The 20,062-nt window shown below is 33.0% G+C and overlaps 3 protein-coding genes across 4 annotated transcripts in view; all 3 read right to left on the bottom strand.

Annotated features, from left to right (window-relative positions):
* Positions 1 to 16,564, bottom strand: part of LOC127806089 (uncharacterized) — a 51,411-nt gene extending 34,847 nt beyond the window's left edge. The window contains exon 1 of the mRNA XM_052343101.1: positions 16,151 to 16,564. Within this exon, the coding sequence (XP_052199061.1) occupies positions 16,151 to 16,339 (189 nt within the window). The 5' untranslated portion in view covers positions 16,340 to 16,564. The remainder of the gene's footprint in view (positions 1 to 16,150) is intronic.
* Positions 1,193 to 10,239, bottom strand: LOC127806088 (receptor-like protein 56). Of its 2 annotated transcripts, none has more exons than XM_052343099.1 (7): positions 9,831 to 10,239; positions 9,581 to 9,739; positions 7,731 to 7,889; positions 5,921 to 6,079; positions 4,127 to 4,282; positions 3,616 to 3,765; positions 1,193 to 3,466 (listed from the first exon to the last, which is right to left on the bottom strand). In XM_052343099.1, the coding sequence occupies exons 1-7, from the start codon at positions 10,204 to 10,206 to the stop codon at positions 1,293 to 1,295; spliced, it is 3,333 nt and encodes a 1,110-aa protein (XP_052199059.1). In that variant the 5' UTR covers positions 10,207 to 10,239; the 3' UTR covers positions 1,193 to 1,292. The 2 variants fall into 2 exon arrangements, with proteins under 2 accessions (XP_052199059.1, XP_052199060.1); XM_052343100.1 differs by having other exon boundaries at positions 7,764 to 7,889.
* Positions 16,565 to 17,602: 1,038 nt separating the features above from the next.
* LOC127806091 (uncharacterized) lies at positions 17,603 to 18,258 on the bottom strand. Its single transcript, XM_052343104.1, has one exon. The coding sequence runs from the start codon at positions 18,108 to 18,110 to the stop codon at positions 17,793 to 17,795; it is 318 nt and encodes a 105-aa protein (XP_052199064.1). The 5' UTR covers positions 18,111 to 18,258; the 3' UTR covers positions 17,603 to 17,792.
* Positions 18,259 to 20,062: the final 1,804 nt, after the last annotated feature.

The raw sequence follows: 20,062 nt of genomic DNA, 5'->3' as shown, positions 1-20,062 counted from the left end.
AGGCAGATATTGGACATGGCATGGTATGATGTTGCATTGGCATGAATTGCATAGGGTATTGAGGAAGAGTTATATCCTTAACCGACAATCTTTCTTTCATGAGCTTGCAGAGTCTTGTGACTCACGTTTGCTTTCCATCATTCCAGACAAGAGAATCGTCTGAGATATCAGGTGCATTCGATAGAGTTGGGTCCAGATTGTCGAGTCATGATAATAGGTGCAGAATTCTCCCAAAACCAGATCCTGGGTGTTGTGTGTATAATCAGAGTAATACTTTTATGTTTTTGAGTCAGGCGTGTGCTATGTAAGCCCAAGTAGGCTCAAGTTGTGAATGATTATGTAAAGACGGTTATGAAATGTTATATGTTATAAAAAATATGGTTTTTATAAGGGCTGAGTTTGAGTTTTAGTTTGTGTTATTGTTTGATATCATTCCAATAATGACCATCTCACAGATCCTCTTTGTGCACGGGGGCTTCAGGAGGTGGGCCGTTATAATAGTTGTGTCAAAAAATATCTGAAAATCGATTAACCAAATCGAACTGTGCCTTTTGGATTAGTTATATGGTTCAAATGTTAGGTTCTAGTTCTAAAAAATTAAGAACCGATATATTTGGTTTGGTTACTATTTTTTTTTTTTTTTTCAAACTGTGGTTCAAACCGAACCGGAACCGATATTATACTTATATATATATATATTATAATTTTAATCTACTAGTTTTTCTTTATTTCTTTTTTGTTGTTGGTAATTTTTATTCATGAACTCTTTTATTTCTAGACTTTTATGCGCTATTACTATATTAAATGGTCGATGTAATCTCATTTGATGAGATAGTTTATGAATTATTTATTCTACTTTTACTTCAAAACTTGAAGTATTAATGAAGTTATGGGTTTATTTTAATTAACAAATTTGTTTGTAATTTCATATTTTGCGAAAATGTTTAGAAGCTAAATGTTTATTTGATAGAACCGAAACTGGTTCAGTGTGACAAATTGGTCATGGTTTGGTTTTATATATGTAATGGTTTGATTACGATTCTTATTTTTTTGGAACCGTTAAAAATAGTTTTGTTACTGGATTTTTATAGAATCGGATCAATCTGAACTGTTGACACTCCTAATAGTCAAAAGAATAAAATAAGAGAAGAATTTATTTCTGGATACCAAATTGTTTATTAGAAAACACCTCTAAAGAAAGCTAAGAGGATTTTTATTTAATGCAAACAACTACTTAAGAAAGAAGTTTAGTAGGAAATACATACAACAACATTATTACTACAATGGGCTGATTATCCATATCTATGAAGGAAACCAACTTTGATTCTCCACATATTATCCACAACAAAGTAGTAGCTAGAGGTGATGAAAACCTCAATAATATGGAACCATGCTCGTCTCCAATGTGGATTTATATACAAAATTCCCGCAACAGCTAGTAAAACAACTGTGTAGGACCCTGCAAAGCTCATATAAAAAGTGCCCACATCGATAAAGTTGGATACCACACTTGCATTATTATTAGCTGATGGAACTGATGGAGGTAAATCTATGCAATTATTTGGTAATGGTTCTCCACAAAGAAATGGATTCTTAATATAGCTACTCGAGTCAAAAGTTCCAAATTGGTTTGTTGCCTGAGGTATCCTTCCACTCAAGTTGTTGTAAGACACATTGAACGTCCCCAGTGAGCATAGATTAGTAAGCTGAGAAGGGATATTCCCATTCAAGTTGTTGTGAGAAAGATCCAAACTCTCTATATTCTGTAACTTGGAAAATGTTATGGGGATTCCTCCAATCAAGTTGTTGTGGGAGAGGTTCAGTGCTTTGATTTTGTTAAGGTTGCCAATTTTAGGTGGTATGTGGCCAGCTAATTTGTTGTTGGAGAAATCAATTTCTGAAAAAAGGAATAGAGGCTCTCCTATGTAGGGCAAGGTAATTCCTTTGGTTGTGAACTCCACTTGTGAATAGAAAAATCCTTTAGCCGAGAACAAGATTTCATAACTATTTCTACAAGGCATAAAATTACCAAAATGACTATAAATCTTTAGGTTAGGCTTCAAGGGTAGTGTATTACAATAAACAGTTGAAAGCGAATACCTTAGTATTTCCTTTTTTACCTCAAATGAGATATTATTCAAGCAAGGAGGAATGTTTCCTGAAAACTTATTGGAAGAAAGATCAATCAGAGTTAACTTAGATAAGTGGCAAATCGAATCTGGGATATTACTTTCAAAGTGGTTATTTTTCAAGATAAGAATGCTTAACCAAGAAAGATTGTCGATCCAATTTGGAATGGTGCCATTAAAATGGTTATTTGAAATATCTATCATTCTTATGTCATTCATTGATCGATGGAACACCTTTGGAAACAGTCCATTTAGCCTATTATTGGATAGTTGAATTTGCATTAGGTCTTCCACATTGAAGCAAGACGGTATTATCCCAGTGAAATTGTTGTAAGAAAGATCTAATAGTTCTAGTCTATCAAATTGACAAAACTCAACAGGAAACTCACCTTCAAGATGATTACGACTAAGATTCAATAGAATCAAGCCACTACTGTTGGATAGGTTGTGTGGGATTTCTGTGAACTTATTTTCATCCAAATGCAATATTATTAAGCTTCGCAAGTTATTTTGAGGAGGTAGTATAGGGCCTGTCAAGTTGTTGTTTGATAGTTTTAGCACTTCCAATAAGTTACAACCCATTGCCAAATGTATAGGAATTTTACTGGATAATTGATTATTTGACAAGTCTAGAAATTGTAGATTGGTTATGTCTCCTAATGAAGATGGAATCACGCCTTCAAAGTTATTTCTAGACATGTTTAGCAATTCTAACTTGGGGAAAGAACTACCAATCTCGTATGGGATGGCACCATAGAAATTATTGTTGGAGATATCTAATGCTACAACTTGTGTCATCGGAGACGAGGGCAATTGGAAAGGTTCATAAAATGAGTTCTTTGTCAAGGTAAGTACTAGTGGTCCAGTATTATTCTTCAACAACCACATTGGGAATGTTCCTCCAAAATCAAATCCAGAGAGCTCAACTATTTTGAGTTGATTTTGATAGTATAAAAAGTTGGGCAGAGAAATGGGAGTGTTTTTGTCATGTTCAGAACTAGAAAGATGGATTTGAATCAATTGAAAACTTGGGGTTGAGCCAAGAATGTCCTTTTCTTCCAAAAATATGTTGTTGACACTTTCAAGGTTTGTAAGTTTGGAATGGTTGTAATATGACTTGAATGAGATGGGGACTCGAAAATTATTATTTGAAAGGATAAGATATTCCAAAGATATGAGATTGGCAAGAGGAGACAATGCAATGTTCCCAGTTAATTGGTTGACAGAGATATCTAGAAACCTAAGAGATGTCAAGTTTGTCAAGCACCAAGGCAATTGACCCCCCAGTCCATTATTGCTCAAGTCAATCTCTTGAAGAGTCTTTAATTTACACAAACCTAGGGCAAAAGAAAAGTGAGTTAGACAATTATCAAGAATAATATATAAACATCTATCTCCAATTTTTTAATGGAAATATAAAACTATATATTTAAGTTAGATTACTGATTTGTTAAGTAAAAAAAAAATTATCTTTTATTTTTTTTACCTTGATGGGAGGGCAGAGACCCAGTGAGTCTTGATCCACTCAATGACAAAACCTGAAGTGATGTCATGGCACCGATGTTTGAAAGAAAGTCATTGGGTAGGGTAGCATAGTCCAAGTACAATTCTTCCAAGGGGCTCACGTTTTCTAAGTCTATAAGATGATAAGAGGAAAACATTGAACAAATGTGTGAGCAGAATTTGATAAGATAGATTTATATATGTTTTAGCTGGAAGAGCCACACTATTCAAAATTTCTAGTAATTAAATTTTTTGATTATTTTTATTAATATATCAAATGCATGCTCATTTATATTGAACCCTGTACTTGGGGCCAAGCAATTGTTAAAGGATGGTCATTTATTACAAGTTCATTAAATAATAAAATTTGGAATACCTTACATTAGGTTTGGAGCATAGCATTAGAGAATGTAATAGCATTTTCATTGTTTTAGCCACATGACATCGTAATGATAATGATTTTACTACTAAATTTAATAGAAATAGTAACGCACCTTGGCTAGAAATACTCTTGTTCATGTAATTTCCAGTCAAATCCAATATTCTCAGTGAAGGAAATCCTTTTAAAGAATACCATATGATGCATGTTATCGAATTAAAAGACAAATCAAGAACCTTTAGATTTGTCAATTTCGATTCCTCGTTCAAACCTGTTCAATTAATTGTCAAATTTGAAATTAAAATGCAAAAATAACCTTAAAATCTTCAACTAAGAGGAAAGATGAAAATATAGTTTTGAACAATATCAATTTCAAATAAACATATATATGTTCCCTACGTCCATGTGTACGTGCACACATGAATTCTTTTATATTTTTGAATGATGGCATTGACAATGGCGAATTCAAAACTTTTGCACAATAAAAGCATAATTTAAAATCTTAAAATTATTATGCAAAAAAAATATAATCTGTAAAGCTTCATTTCACAAAAAAATAAATAAATATGTTTTTGTGATATATTAATTAAATACAAAAAATTAGCTCTCTTTGCATAGTGCACACAGATATATGTACAGTGACACCTAAAAAAGGTCTATATGCCCAACATAGTGGTTATATAGTGAAAAAGTAGTTGTTTTATATACATTTTATTCAATATTTTATACTCATAACTCAAAATATTTATCCTATTATATATGTATTACAAATATTTACATTTATTTCAAAATTAAATTATATTTTATCTCAAAACTCAACGATACTGATAAATATACGTTCTTTATAAGTTTGTATATTCTTACACGAGATGAACTTTTTGAAAATATTGGAAAAAGGTAAAAAATATATAGGAATTTTTTGGTTATAATTTAAAAAAAAAATGGTTGGACAAACACTAAATTACATATATAAATGAATTTACTAGTCCGGTCAAACGATCCTTGTATGTCATTTGTTCCAAGGCATAGAATCTTTAAAAATGAAATTCCAACAATAAATTTTAGAATACTAGAATTATTGAAGGCATTCTAACTTAAATCAAGAACTTTAAGATATATAAAATATCTTTTCTAACTTGAAAAGAAATTAAGTGATTATTCTTATAAAAATCTCAATAATTAAGTATAAAAGAAAGATAATAAACATATTAATCATGAAACTTTATTTTTTAACTCAACCCACTTGTGAATTATAAAGTCAAAAAGTCACGTGCAAGAGAGGAAATAAAGCAGCATTAAAATACCAATATTCTAATTTTGCAATTCTTTTGTGTATTAAAGAGAGATGTGAATCACTCTCAGAGAAGTGTTGTTTTACGCAACTCTTTTCCAATTTGTACGTAGTTGTCAGGCCCACTCTTTTCTGTACACAAGAAGGCTAGAAAACTATCATTTGGCAATATGAGTCCAATTTGCAGTTATCTCCAATTAATGAAATTATCTTTCTCAGAAATTTAAACATATTAAGAGTAGTCCACAACAAAATTTTTATATTATATATTTTTAATTATTTTTTTATAAGTCTGATTTTTGTTTGCTTTTGTTTATATCATGTTAAATTCCAACAAGTTTTATAGGGATTTTAAATTTTTCCTAACAATATTAGTACGTGTCCATTGGGTGTTGGTGGAGTGCTTGTAGAGGGTAATTGATGGCATGTTTAATGTCTCTAGTAAAAATGATGTTTTTATGTTATTGTTAAAGTTAACAGGTTCTTAAATTTTATTATTGCAATTAATTTCTTGTTTAATAATTAAAACATAGCTCATAACTCTCCTTTTCCTTCAAGGAATATCTGATATTGCAAGAAATTGCTTTAAAAAGGATTTAATCATAGAAGGAAACTTACATGTCAAATCACCCAAACTTTCCAAGCTATTATCTCTAAGATTCAGAAACTTTAAAGATGAAATTCCACCAATAAATTCTAGAATTTTTGAGTTATTGATCTCGTTTGAACTCAAATCAAGAAATTCAAGATTGGTCAACTTAGAAAGTTTTTCAAAACCTGTAAAAAAGATAGAATTAGTAAATAATCTTTTCCAAACTTCAAAGAATAAGAACTAAAAAAATAATAAAAAATATAAAAGAGATTATTGAATAAAAATGTTAATTACAACTCCCCTAGAAGAGCAAACAAGGACCGAAGTTATTAGTTTCCAGCAACAATAGTCTCATACAAGCAGAAAATCAAGGACAAAATATAAGCACTCCGCTAAACAAATTAAAGCCAACATGAAAGAAGCTATTATCCTGCATTACACAATTTTAAATTTTTGATATCTTATATTATGCAAATACTCTTGGGTAGTCCTTGCTTGCACAGTTGGTGCATCGACATCGGCTCCAGTTTTTAGTTAATTCAGTTTTCGTTATAAGCTAATTTGTCGACTTAATCAAATTTATATACGATAAGGCTTGATTGAACTAAAGTTCTAAAACATCCATTTAATAATCCACTTTATCTTTTAGTAAAAAAAAAAAAAAACCAATATAATAGAATTTGTTTATTTATCATATTATTTATTTTTTGGCGCATATGGGTAAAAGGAGTTAACAAGGAGACTTTTGATTCGATCACTCTAAACTTTCACTAGATAGTTTGAGTCTATATAAAAAAAATTAGTTCACATGAGAAGTATTACTATTTAAGAAGAAAAGTGGCATTTGATCACTCGACTAAAATTTTGGTATATTCATTCCCTCAACCATTTTTTTTTTTCATCGTCTTAAGTTCTTGGCATTAGTCTCTGTTAAAGCGAGAATTACACACTCATTACAAGCATGTGAATGAGACAGAGGATAGATAGGTAAGTAAATTTTAGGGGTTTAATACATAAAGATGTCTTTAGACTATTAAGATATGTAATTTTTAATCCCTCAACTAAAATTTTGACATATTCTGTCACTCAACAATTTATTTTTCATCACCTTAAGTTCTTCGATTAACTAAAAGTTAATGGCTCAATTAATGGTGGCAAGTAAAACTAAACCTCTCTAATGCATCACGTTAAATTATACACATCAAACTATAATAAGCTTATTTTAAAATGAGAAAGTTGTTAAATTTGATGAAAAAGAAACACATCTACTGTTATAAGAGTTCAGTCAAGATGTCTCCATTTTCTTTTATAAACCATTTCTAAACTTTCTGCTTTCATATTTTTGTTATTAATTTTTATTATTTGCAGTTTTAGATTAAATAACAGAAAATATAAGTTTCTTTATTTTATACCAATATATGCAATAGGCCTAGCACGTGATTGTTGGACCAAAGGTTTATTATATATGACTTTATTAGCCTTTATTATCAAATAGTATATATGACTTTATTATCAAATAGTATTCATAAATTTGATAACAATATGAGATAAAGCAATGACCAACTTGAATTATTATATATGACTTTATTAGCCTTTTCTAAAGTTTTTGGATTTTCGTCTTGCTCATTTGGAGATACAGGCCCGTAGGGGATTGGTAGTACTTCTCTTCTAGCAAAAATGAATTAACTTTTTTTTTTCCTTTAACTAACATGCACCTAGATTTTTAGCAAAAACAATAATAATAAACACCTTATTTAATAAATCAAAGATGCTTTACTTTTCTCCTTGTTGAAGGGTTACAAAATATTACAAAAAAATTAGCAGAAGTAAACTTACTTGTCAAATTAAAAGAGCTTCCCAACTTATTACCTTCGAGATTTAGAGACTTCAAAGATGAGATTCCACCAACAAATTCTAGAATAATACTATTATTGAAATTGTTGTCACTCAAATCAAGAACTTCAAGATTTATCAATTCAGAAAGTCTTTCAAAACCTACAAAAGAAATAAAATTAATAAATCCTTTCATCTAAAATTCAAGATAAAAAAATTGAAAAAATAAATTATGAGACTCATATATAAGAGACTCGTGAATCCACAAATCTTCATTCTTAGTCCAACCAACTAATGTGTATTATCCATTAATTCAAGAGTCTATAATATCTTTAAAGGGAAGAAATAGAGAAGTATTAATGAAATACGAATGTAAAAAAAATCTTGATCTTTTTATGAGTTATTGTATACATAGAGTTTACTTAGTACACACATAGAAGAGTTTAATTGCAAATTTTTCATTATAAAAAATAAATAAATCTAGAAAAAAAGTGCCTGAAGTGACAATATGGAAATGATTTATTTAGAAATTACAAAAAAAAAAATCATTGAATACATAATTCTCCAAATGAAGTGTGATAGATGCATAAAGAGGAGAACATGCATACAACATGCAAAATGAGATATATAAACTTCAATTTTAAATGAACTCTATTATGGTAGATATCAGATTTTATGTATGAAAGTACTACTTTCTGTTATGTAATGATCATAAATGTTTATCACAAATTTTGGCTCAAAGGATAGCGCCTCTATTCCACAAAGATATGTCATTTTTATATTTGAAAGAGCTTTGCTATCTCTTCTAACTATAGGAATCTAACTTAAATATTGGAATGCTTTACGCTCTTTAATTGTTTTCTTTTATTTCTTACAAAATCTTGAAGGCTGTAAAACGAATTTCTCAACATATAAATTCATGGTTGTATTCAGGCAATAATAGTTTGTTTCTTCTATTATTTACTTTTTGGAGCATATGGGTAAAGTGAGTTCTGAAGGAGGCTTTTGATTCGATTAGACTGCACCTTCACTAAATAGTTTGTGTCTCTACGAGATTTTCTAAATTCACATAAGAAACACTACTATCTAACAATTTTTGAAGAAACTGTAATATTTTAAAAGGAAACACCTCCACTCTCAGTTAGCATGTCTCAATTTTCATCTATAGACTATTTCTAAACTTATTGCTTTCATATTTCTATTATTTTTATTACTTACAATTTAGATTAATTAACAGAAAATATAAGTTCCTTTAATTAATATGAACATGATTGTGCATATTAATTATGAATGCTAATTATGAGAATGGATATGTGAAAGGAACACTTTAAGTAAAATTTGGCAACAATTCTTCTCAAACAGTGTTCATAAATTTGATAACAATATGAGATAAAACAATGAGCGAATTTGAATCATTATATATGACTCTATTGGCCTTTTCTAAAGTTTTTGCATTTTCATCTTGCTCTTTCGAAAATACAGGCCAATGAGTAGTAGTTCTCTTCTAGCAAAAATGTCAACTTTTTTTTTTTTCCTTTAATTAACATGCACCTAAGAAGACTTTGAGGGAGACACTAAAGTTTGATATGAAATGTATGGATCTCAATGAAAATATGACAAAAGATAGAAATACATGGAAGTCTAAAATTCATGTAACCGACTACATATAGTGGGATACAGGCTGGATATGTTGTTGTTTTTTAACATGCACCTAGTTCTTTAGCAAAAAACAATAAATAGTAAACACCTTGTTTAATAAATCAAAGATCCTTTACTTTCCTCCTCATTGAAGGGCTACTGAATATCACAAAAGAATTAGTTTAGCTAGCATTTAATAGAAAAAGTGAACTTACTTGTTAAATGAATAGAGCTTCCCAACTGATTACCTTCGAGATTTAGACACTTCAAATATGAGATTCCACCAACATATTCTAGAATAATACTATTATTGAATTCATTCCAACTCAAATCAAGAATTTCAAGATTTATCAATTCAGAAAGTCTTTCGAAACCTACAAAAGAAATAAAATTAATAAATCCTTTCATCTAAAATTCAAGATAAAAAAATTGAAACATATATAAGAGACTCGTGAATTCACAAACCTTCATTATGAGCCCAACCAACTAATCCATTCTCACTTAATTCAAGAGTCTTGATCTCTTTAAATGGAAGAAATAGAGAAGCATTGAAATACCAATCTCTAGATTTCCAACCTCTTGTATAATTAAGAGAGAGTTGAATTACTCGGCTTGAAGTGTTACTGCATTGAACCCTTTCCCACTGACAACAATTGGATGATTTATTATCCACCCAAGAAGGCAAAAGGTTGCCATTTGAGTAGGTGATGGAAGCTTTGAGGTGCAGCAGAGCAATCCTCTCTTCCTCCCAACACCCATGACAATACATTTCATTCACCAACACTGACACTGCCATTATCATCATCCATTCCCAAATAGAATGAGTTGTAGTACTTGCCATATTTTTTACCAAGATATATATCTCCTTACTTGTTTTTGTTCTCTCTTTTTTCTTGTTTGAAGAATCAAGCTAGCTCTATTTTATATCATTACTCTAAAGATGATTAATGATTATGAAGATGGCTATATTTCAAAGTCTTCACCACAATTTCCAAGTCTTCTGTTACAAGTCCAAGTCAATTTGTCTCTACCTATTCACAACTTAATCGATACGTTATAATACATACAAGCAGATAAACTCAATATGGGTTCCAATGCAAACTAAATGAAAATGTCATTATTTGTCTCAACCTTTTCACAACTTAATTGATACGTTGGAATACATACAAGCAAATAAACTCAATATGGGTCCCAATGCAAACTAAATGAAAATGTCATTAAAAAATTTGTAAGAGAAGACTTGGAAATGGTGGTGAAGACTTGGAAATATAGCCATCTTCACAACTTAATTGATACGTCAGTTGGGTCCCAATACAAACTAATTTAGTTATTAATTAATATGTAATAGCTAATCCAATAATGTTTAGTAGACTTATGATAGTAATCCATCATTTGGTAAAGATAAGATACAATTCGAAGTATAAGCATCCAAATTCATACACCCAAAACAACACCATCCATTTATCAAAACTAACAAGGAGTATTATAGTATTTTTCATTGTTGTGACCAAATGACAGCTATTGCTATTTTTATACCTACGCCTGATTAATTTGGTCCAAATTAAAGAGTTATTTTTAAGTGGTGTTTGTGTTAGAATTAATTATTTTATTATATTTATATACTTGTCATTGTACCTAAATTTCTTTTCTCTTTCTTCCTCTCTTAATTTGTTGTTATTCTTTGACTGTTTTGTCAACTAAGAAATAGGGCTTTGAATTAAATGGCTGAGTAGATACATCAAGAAAACAAGTTGGTATTTGCCTTGATCTAATTATAGAGAGATAAGTGGAGACAAGTTGACTTGGACTTGTAAGAAAAGACTTGGAAATAATGGTATTTGGAAATATAGTCGTCTTTACAACTTAATTCGTACGTCGAGAACAATACCATCGTGTTTGTGTTAGAATTAATTATTTTATTATACCTAAATACTTGTCATTGTACCTAAATTTCTTTTCTCTTTCTTCCTCTCTTAATTTGCTATTATTCTTTGACCGTTTTGTCCACTAAGAAATAGGACTTTGAATTAAATGGTTGAGAAGATATATCAAAAAAACAAGTTGGTATTTGCCTTGATCTAATTATAGAGAGACGAGTTGACTTGGACTTGTAAGAGAAGTCTTGGAAATATAACCCTCTTTACAATTTAATTCATACACCCAGAACAACACCATCCATTTATCAAAATTAACACAGAATATTATGGTATTTCTCATTGTTGTAATCAAATGGCAGCTATTGCTATTGATATATAGTTCTACGCGTGATTAATTTGATCCAAATTAAGGAGCTTCTTTTAAGTAGGTGTTTGTTTTAGAATTAATCATTTGATTATACCTAAGTATTTATCATTATACCTAAATTTTTTTTTTCTTTCATTCTCTCTTAATTTGTTGTGATTTATTGACCATCTTGTCAATTAAGAAATGGATTTTAAGTCAATGAAATGTTTGGATCAAATATGTTCGATAGAAGAAAAACTTATAACTTGTAAAAATTTGTAAAATAATCAAAAATCACATATAAATAGATTTATTAACAAATAATTATAATGAAAAAGTATAATTATTTATATTTTATAGAAAAAAAAACATGTATTATGATTTAAATCTATATCTAATTAATAAAATTATCTATTATAAAGAGTTTTGATCTCCGCCAAATGTTGCTTTAGTTTATACTAAACAATGCTGATTTGCTAACTCAAATATAATGATGGGCTCCACCCTATCAAGTTGTTGTGTTGAAAAAAAAAAATAAATGGGCCCGCATAATCATTATATTTGATTTGCATATTAATAGTACATAGTATAAATTAAATAACGTTTTTTAGGAGATCAAAACTCCTATTGTAAATATATATTATATAATTGTATTTCATAAACTTTTATTCTTTTAAAATATATTCATGTCAATGATGTATATATTAAATGGCATGAACCTATCAGCGTTGGGTTTTACTCGTGATTCAATCTAGTGGCCAATAGAACCTATCATTAATGGAACAAAAAGGTTCCAATTAGAACCCATCGGTGCAATGGGTTCCAAATTTGAAATGCCATCACGTTGATGCATTTTAGATCATGGAAATTTATAGAGAGAGAAAAAGACAAATAAATAGAGAGAAAAAAAAAAAGAAAAAGAGATGATGGAGGAACAACTAGTGACCATGGTTGGCTTAAGAGTTGCCGGCAACACCGTGTATCTGTCGTCTCTTGCTCTTTGTCTTCTTCCTCCAGTTATCTTGCGAGTCGTGATTGTCGGTGACCGCTTCTCTTGATCTCCCGACTCTCATCGACGTCTCCTAATTAGTCTCCGGTGACATCTCTCTCTCTCTCTCTAGCATCTCCTCCAGCATCCGCTTCGACATCTTCTTCGACACTTCTTATTTGCTTCTCTTGGTGTTCCCATTTTTTTGGGCTCTCTTTTTGGGCCCTAGGCATAAACCTAAGTGGCCTATGCCTTTAACCGGTGCTCCTGTGACTGATTGGTTGTTCATTTTCATTCTTTCATTGTTATTATTGTTTTTTCTTCCTCCTTTCGACGCTACTGTTGCTTCTTCTTTTTGATCCAACACCTCGCGCAAGGTGACTATTCACGAACACAACAAAACTTTTCTGTATATAAGGTAGTGCAAGCAAGCTTATTTATTTATTTATTTATTTAGAGTGGTAGCCACATGTAGTTACAGTAGAAGAAATCTAACACATAGGATAAGAAAGGATGAGGTAGACTAAGTCAAAATAGGATAGGATGAGAGACATGAAGTCATCAACACAAAATCGGATAGAAATGCTAGCTGTGATCCCTTAACATCTCCAGGCAAGCTGATATGTCGCCAATGCTGTAGGCAAAGCTTGGTACGATGCTTAATAAAACGAGCCTGAGAAAGTGGCTTGCTAAAATTATCAGCAATTTTATCAGCTGTATGAATGTATTGAACCTGAAACACCTTGTTGGCAATGCACAAAATGACAGTCCAATTCAATGTGCTTTGCACGAGTATGAAAAACTGGATTAGCAGTGAGTCAAATTGCTCCAACATTGTCACACCACAAAGTAACAAGATTTGGAACTGGTTCTTGGAGTTCATGGAGTAAAGACTGAATCCAAAGAACCTCTGTAGACACATTGGCAAGAGATTTGTACTCACTTTTAGTAGTGGATCGAGCAATTGTAGGTTGTTTCCTAGCATTCCAAGAAATAAGATTAGATCCCAAATACACAACAAAGCCGTCAGTGGAATGTCGATCGTCAGGACAACCACCCCAATCACTGTCAGCAAAACAATTAATGCAGGTGAAGCGAATCAGAAGATTTAAGAAACAGTCCATAGTGAAGAGTGCCCAAGACATAACGTAGGAATCATTTGAGTGCCTTGAGATGAGTATCATTTGGACAATGCATAAATTGATAAAGACGATTAACTACAAAGGCGAGATCCAGTCGAGAAAAAGTAGCATATTGAAGTGCTCCCACAAGCTGTCTATAGATTTCACCATTCATCAAAGTAGTTCCAGTAGACGTGGAGAGTAGTGGAGCAACAACCATTAGTGTGGACTCGACTTGGCCTCCAACATTGTGGCCTTGACAAGAAGATCCTGTAGGTACTTATGCTAAGTAAGCAACAATCTAGAAGAAAGATGATAAACTTCAATGCCAAGAAAATAAGTCAAATGTCACAAAGTCTTTGACAAAGGGGGAATTGAAAATTGCCAAAACTAACCATGTTTCAAATAAAAAATTCGTTTTCATTCACTTTCTTGAAAAAAAACGTTTTTAGTCACTCAAATAAATTAATTGCACTCTATAGATTTGTAAAATTAGTTGGTAGGGTCAAAACTGATAGAAGTGATTAAAGAGTGTAATTAATTTGAGTGGCTGAAAATATTTTTTTCTCAGGAAAATAGTTAAAAACGATTGTGTCAATTTGTTTTGGATTAATTATGAATTATTCTGGATTCGGCTTGCAAGTTGTGAACAATGTCATCAATGGCAGTTTGTGACAAACCTGTGATAATAAGATCATCGACATAGACTCAGACAAATAGGCAAACATGAGAAGTGATAGAAAAGAACAATGAAGAGTTTGACTGTGAATTCTTAAAATCAAGTCGATGCAGAAAAAAAGCAAGTCTTGTGAACCATACCCTGGGTGCCTGCTTAATGGGATATAAAGAACGTTTTAATTTGCACACATTATCTGGATGTATTGAATTAACAAAACCAGTTGGTTGTGCCATGTAAATGTCCTTATTTAGTGACCCATGAAGAAATGCACTTGACACATCAAGCAGATGAAGGCTCCATTGATAATGCACAGCTAAGGCAAGTATGGTGCGAATTGTTGTAGCTTTAACAATAGGACTAAAAGTTTCATAAAAGTCAATCCCAACCTTAACCTTTGGTAATAAGACCTTATATCGATAAATTGAACTATCAAGCTTTTGTTTAATCCGATATACCTAATTATTTCCAACAAGATTGCATTTAGCTGGCTGAGCGACAAGGGACCATGTTTGATTGATATGCCAGGCATGAATTTCATCACGCATAGCCTGCTGCCATTCTTCATGAGGACACGCTTGCTTATATATTGTTGGTTCGGTTTCAATATAATTAAGAGAACAAGTAGGTAAAGGATATTTTAATGCAATGTTGGCTTCATGGAGTTTAAGAGTAGAGGAGCATATATAGAATCATAGGATGTGTACGTTGTGAAGAGTTTGTACTATATTTAGGTGTCTTGAAAGTGGTGAAATTCACAACTAAATCAATACTTGGTTGGATTAGACAAAATATAGATAATTTAAGTTTGAAAGAACGGGCGAAGGGCCCCAAATATCCATATGAACAATTCCTAAAAGAGCAGTACTAACATGCTTAATTGAAGCCAAAGGAATACGAGCTAGCTTTCCTAGTTGACAAGAAGAACACAAGTCAAACTGTTTATTGGAAGAACATGGCAAATCAAACTGATGAATAACCTGTTTGATGAGTTGAGAGTTAAGAGTGACCAAGGCGATTATGCCACTCCTGCAAGGAAACTGGTTTAGTCTCAGTCGAAGATTTGGCAGAAAAGACTCTAGGCTCAGAAGAGGCTGCTGCAATCTTGTACAGGTTTCCCTTGCTCGGTCAGCGAAGAAGCACTTGTCTAGTTTTCAGATCCTTAACAAGAAAACGAGATGGGCGAAATTCAAACTAGCATTGATTATCTTGTGCAAACTTATAAACAGAAGGTAAGGATTTGGTGGCACAAGGCAAACATAAGACATTTGTGAGATAGAGAGGACGGGAAAAAAGATGAAACAGAAGAGGAACCAACATGGGTAATAGGCTAACCTTTTCCATCAGCAATGTGGAGATGATCTGAGCCTGATAAGGACTACAATGGGAAAGTCGAGACAAGTCAGGAGTTACAGATGCATAACACCAGTATAAGTTATCCATGGTAAAGCTTGGTATTGAACAGAAAACTGATCGGAAGCGGATTGGGGCTTGATCATGGCGTGGGTTGAGACAACTGCTGTGGTGATGGCTGAGGCATAATCACTGCATGAGCTTGAGCCTGCTGCTGTAATGATGGGCGAGGTGCATACCTCTGACGACAACGATTTGCTGTACGATTTTGCAGTCCACATATTTGACAAGGTCCTCGATTGCGCCTGTTATTAGAAAGACTAGATTGAAAATTGTTACGTGTATATCCTGACTGTACATGCCGAATTGGCATAGGAAGAAGTGGTGGCGCAGCTTGTTTTGATGCCAAATTGGACAAAGAAACCTCCTGTGCAGTACGAAGTAGAATTTCATGAGCTACTAATTGGCTATGAAGCTCATGAAATGGTACGGGCTCAGGTCGCAGATTGAGTGCAGTGATAACAGAGGTAAACTCACCGCCTATATATATTTCTGTAATTGATAGCATTGAATTCTGCTGTGAAAAGTGGCTTCCCTGCAGCACCAACCTCATCAGCAAGAGCTTTGGCCTTCTGCAAAATACTGTGAGACTGAAAGATCATGACGCTCGGCTTGAGCTCCCGAAGATCAATATGTAGTTGTAATTGTCAATTTTGAGAGGCAAACCCAAAAGCCTGATGAAGAGCAACTCCATACTTGATAGGATGATGCAAGCTTAGCCCAATAACATAGCCGAAGACTTCTTCAGACACAGAGGAGAGGAGCCAAGACATTAACATCTGAGACACAAAAATAATTTATTATCATTTACCAACCAGGCAAATTCTTTCTATTGATTTTAAACTCAAATAAAGGAAGAGAAATTGTATTAACTACGTGAGAAGGAACATAAATAATGTATCGAATAAATTCTAAATAAATGATAATTCATATAATTCATGAGATAAAAACTTGATATTTTAATTATTTTTTTCATAGATATTAGATATCTTAAAATATCATTATGGATAAAAAAAAATTCACCCCAACTTAGCAATTACATAATTCATGAGATTAGATATTACTTTGGATTAAATAGAAGTCTTGTCATCTATAATTAAAAAAAGGATTATGCTACTTTAGGCTACACTAGCACACAAGTAATTAAAATATTAAAAAAGTAACATTTTCTGTTAAAAAATTGGCGTTGGAGGTAAAAAAAAACGCGGGAACCAACCACGTGACATGTCACGTGTTGGAGCAGGAGGAGAAAACGGATGCTTCGCTGGGTTCAATTCATGTTCTCCCAAGCCAGCTGGTGCCACTTTCCGCGTTTGGACGGCAAGAAAACACTAAAGAAAATTAATATTCTTTTACTAAGATTCCTTCTTTTCATTTTTTTTTTTTAATTTCTGATCTGTCATCTTGGTGGAAAGTTGGGAAGCTCACGCGTCACGATATTCATGCTCCATTGAAACTGGAATATTTTGCTAAACGGAAATGGAAATACTAATTTTACTTTAATATTTTTATTATATTAATATTCTATATATTTATATAAAAACGATTTTTTTTTTTTGAGACATGGTTAATTTTTGCAATTTCCACTAAAAAATCCAAATATCATTTGTCTTCTCAAGAGCAAGAAGGCCAACGGACAGAGGAATTTAGAATCGCCAAATTGATTCCTCAGCCCACATGAATTGATTTACAGAACATTTTGATAATAGATATTCAATTCGTACGTAAATTCTATATATGCAAATATCACCAAATTATTTATAGTTATCCAACGCCATTTGATGATCAACAGACATATTTCACAAGATCAACCATGTAATCGAAGATCAGTCTTGAATATTGAGTCAATCAAACAATTACATTAATCCATTCTCAGGAGGCCTCACAAAATTAGCCTTCCCATCTCAACTCCACTTGAAAGAATGATTCGGATATTGCAAAAGCAAATCGAAGATCAGGATCTTCATTCCACAAAAAATAGCCTAAAAACGGAAAATCGAACCTCGTTATTCTTCAATATTACGCAAACTGGATTGCGAGTGCGTCCTCGCCACACGATGTTCGGCAGCAACGACCGCAGGCGGAGATCCGCTGCCCGACGCCTGGTCGGCCGCCGCCACCAGGCAGCCCTCGCTCCATGTCCGCCGGATCGGAAACGAGACGTTGTTACTTCTCAGGACATGACAGCAATGCCCGCGGGATTTATGAAGGGCGCAGGTGCAGTTCTTGTGGTATGGCCGGCGCTGGATCGCCGTGTCGGAGCCGGACATGGACGCCTCGAATATTCCTCGGAGGAGGCCGTCGCCGGCAGCTCCGGTGGACATCCTCGATCGCCGCCTTCTCGGTCCTTTCTCCCTGGGAACGTGCAGCAACCGCCAAGTTTAAAGGGAGAGAGTGGTGAGGATATTAGAGGGGAGAGAGAGAGATTGTTGTGAAGAATAAAGGCTATCCAACTAAAGGCATTCAACTTTCGTCAACCATTTAACTATTTAACTTTCGCACAAGGCATATCCAGCCAGCCATTTAACTATTTTCAAGGAAGGACTTATTACCTTCTTCAATTTTTAATTTTAAACCTATTAAGATAACTGCATCAGCACGTGTGTTACACACCTAACTGAGGTGCGTGCAACACTATTATCTTCTTCTTCCTTCTTCCTCTTTCCCAACCTTCCTCATTTTCGGGGACCTCTTGTCTTTTGACAAACCTTGATTTTTCTTTTCTCGTCGCCGACCAATCCCTAGTCTCGCATTGCTTTATCTCATCCCCAATCTCATTCTAGTCTTGCATTATTCAAACTAGGCATGATGTGGTAACTTTTTGAGGATAAGATTAAGGCATCATCGGCGGTCATTGCCTATCTCTCGTTCTCGCCTTCTCTCTCTATCGATGGTCGCCAATAACATGAGAGGCGTCGATCAGGGTTAGGAGGCCGTCAATAGCAACAGTTGGGTGTAGGCAAACAGATCTAGGGCGGCGACGTGATAGGCGAGCGATCGGTAAGTCACTCGCCTTTCTCATGCTGGTAGCCAGCGACGACGTCTATTGAGGTAGGGGCCCAGTGATAGCAGCGGTGCGACAACGTAAGAGATTGGTCCTACGGCGTAGAAGGTGGGCGAGCAGCAACACGACAGCGTGGACGATCGTCTTTCTCTTTCGTCACTGGCATGAAGGTGTGTGCCCTTAGAAGTTGTTACACCCTCCTCAGTTGTCTTCCGACTACTGTCCACCACCAACCCTCTTCCTTTTTTCCAACAGCGAGACATGTGGCAAGTTCTCATTGGCACAAAAATATAAATCTATATTTTTACCAATATTATAAAATGATAATTATTAAGATGATCCATTCATATATACACAAAAATATATTCTTAATAAACAAGCAAACAACTCATTAAACATAATTACACATTTTCACCAAATACTCAAGTCAATTCATTGTTTGAATTAAAAAAAAAATCATAATAGTATGTATGGAATAATAATATTCATTAATATTTGATAAAAACAAAAAGAAAAATAGGTGAAAAATGGGAAATTGGGAACCTTGTTAGCAACAAACATGTTTGTGTAATGTCGAATTATAAATGCATTAAATAATGGGGCTATCATAGCCATTAGCCATAACAATAATTAAAAAATCTCCTTGATAAGAGTCTACACATGGCCTTATGGGAGTAGGCAACGAATTTTTCAGTTGAATTTTTTAAAAATTTGATTAATACACATTTTATATTTTTTAAATTTAAAATACATAAATTAATCCGAACATTTAAAAAATAAGCGAGTGTAATATTTTTAATAAAAATATAAAATAATTCACGTGAATAATTGGATGAATTACTAAGGTCATAACATGGCATATGCGGCACATGGGCCGTCTTTAATTTCATAATACTACTATCAATCTCTTTCACTTAATCTCTTCTTAATTTTGTATTTTTTATTTTTAAATGTTTTATATAAATATGAAGTTGCCTTTTCTTGTGTTCATATTACTAAAACACAAAAACAATTACATTAGAACTTTAATTTTATATTAATTATACTAAAACTCCAATGATTAATAATCATTTGAGGTATTGTTATTGATTTTTCTTTCCATATCATATTATGTAATCTTATAAATGATTTTACTAAAATAATTAAAGAACATTCGATACAAGTCCATGTTGGGCTCGGCATGGCACAGCCCTCAACCAGTGGGCCGGTCCGGCCCGCCCGTTTTGCACCTCTACCCTCCGAACACTAACCGACACATATACGTCTATGTCT

The sequence above is a fragment of the Diospyros lotus genome, chromosome 7 (assembly GCF_014633365.1).
Source record: "Diospyros lotus cultivar Yz01 chromosome 7, ASM1463336v1, whole genome shotgun sequence".
Lineage (NCBI taxonomy): Eukaryota > Viridiplantae > Streptophyta > Magnoliopsida > Ericales > Ebenaceae > Diospyros > Diospyros lotus.
Note: the sequence above shows the minus strand (reverse complement) of the source record. Positions and strands in the feature narration are given on the sequence as shown.

Excerpts from the sequence above, each read along its gene's own strand:
- LOC127806088 (XM_052343099.1), bottom strand. The coding sequence starts at position 10,206 with ATGGCAAGTACTACAACTCATTCTATTTGGGAATGGATGATGATAATG. Across the intron at positions 6,080-7,730 it reads AAGCTCTTTTAATTTGACAA|GTTTTGAAAAACTTTCTAAG; the intron begins GTAAGTTTACTT and ends TCTTTTTTACAG. Across the intron at positions 3,766-4,126 it reads CAAGAGTATTTCTAGCCAAG|ACTTAGAAAACGTGAGCCCC; the intron begins GTGCGTTACTAT and ends ATCATCTTATAG.
- LOC127806091 (XM_052343104.1), bottom strand. The coding sequence starts at position 18,110 with ATGTCCACCGGAGCTGCCGGCGACGGCCTCCTCCGAGGAATATTCGAG.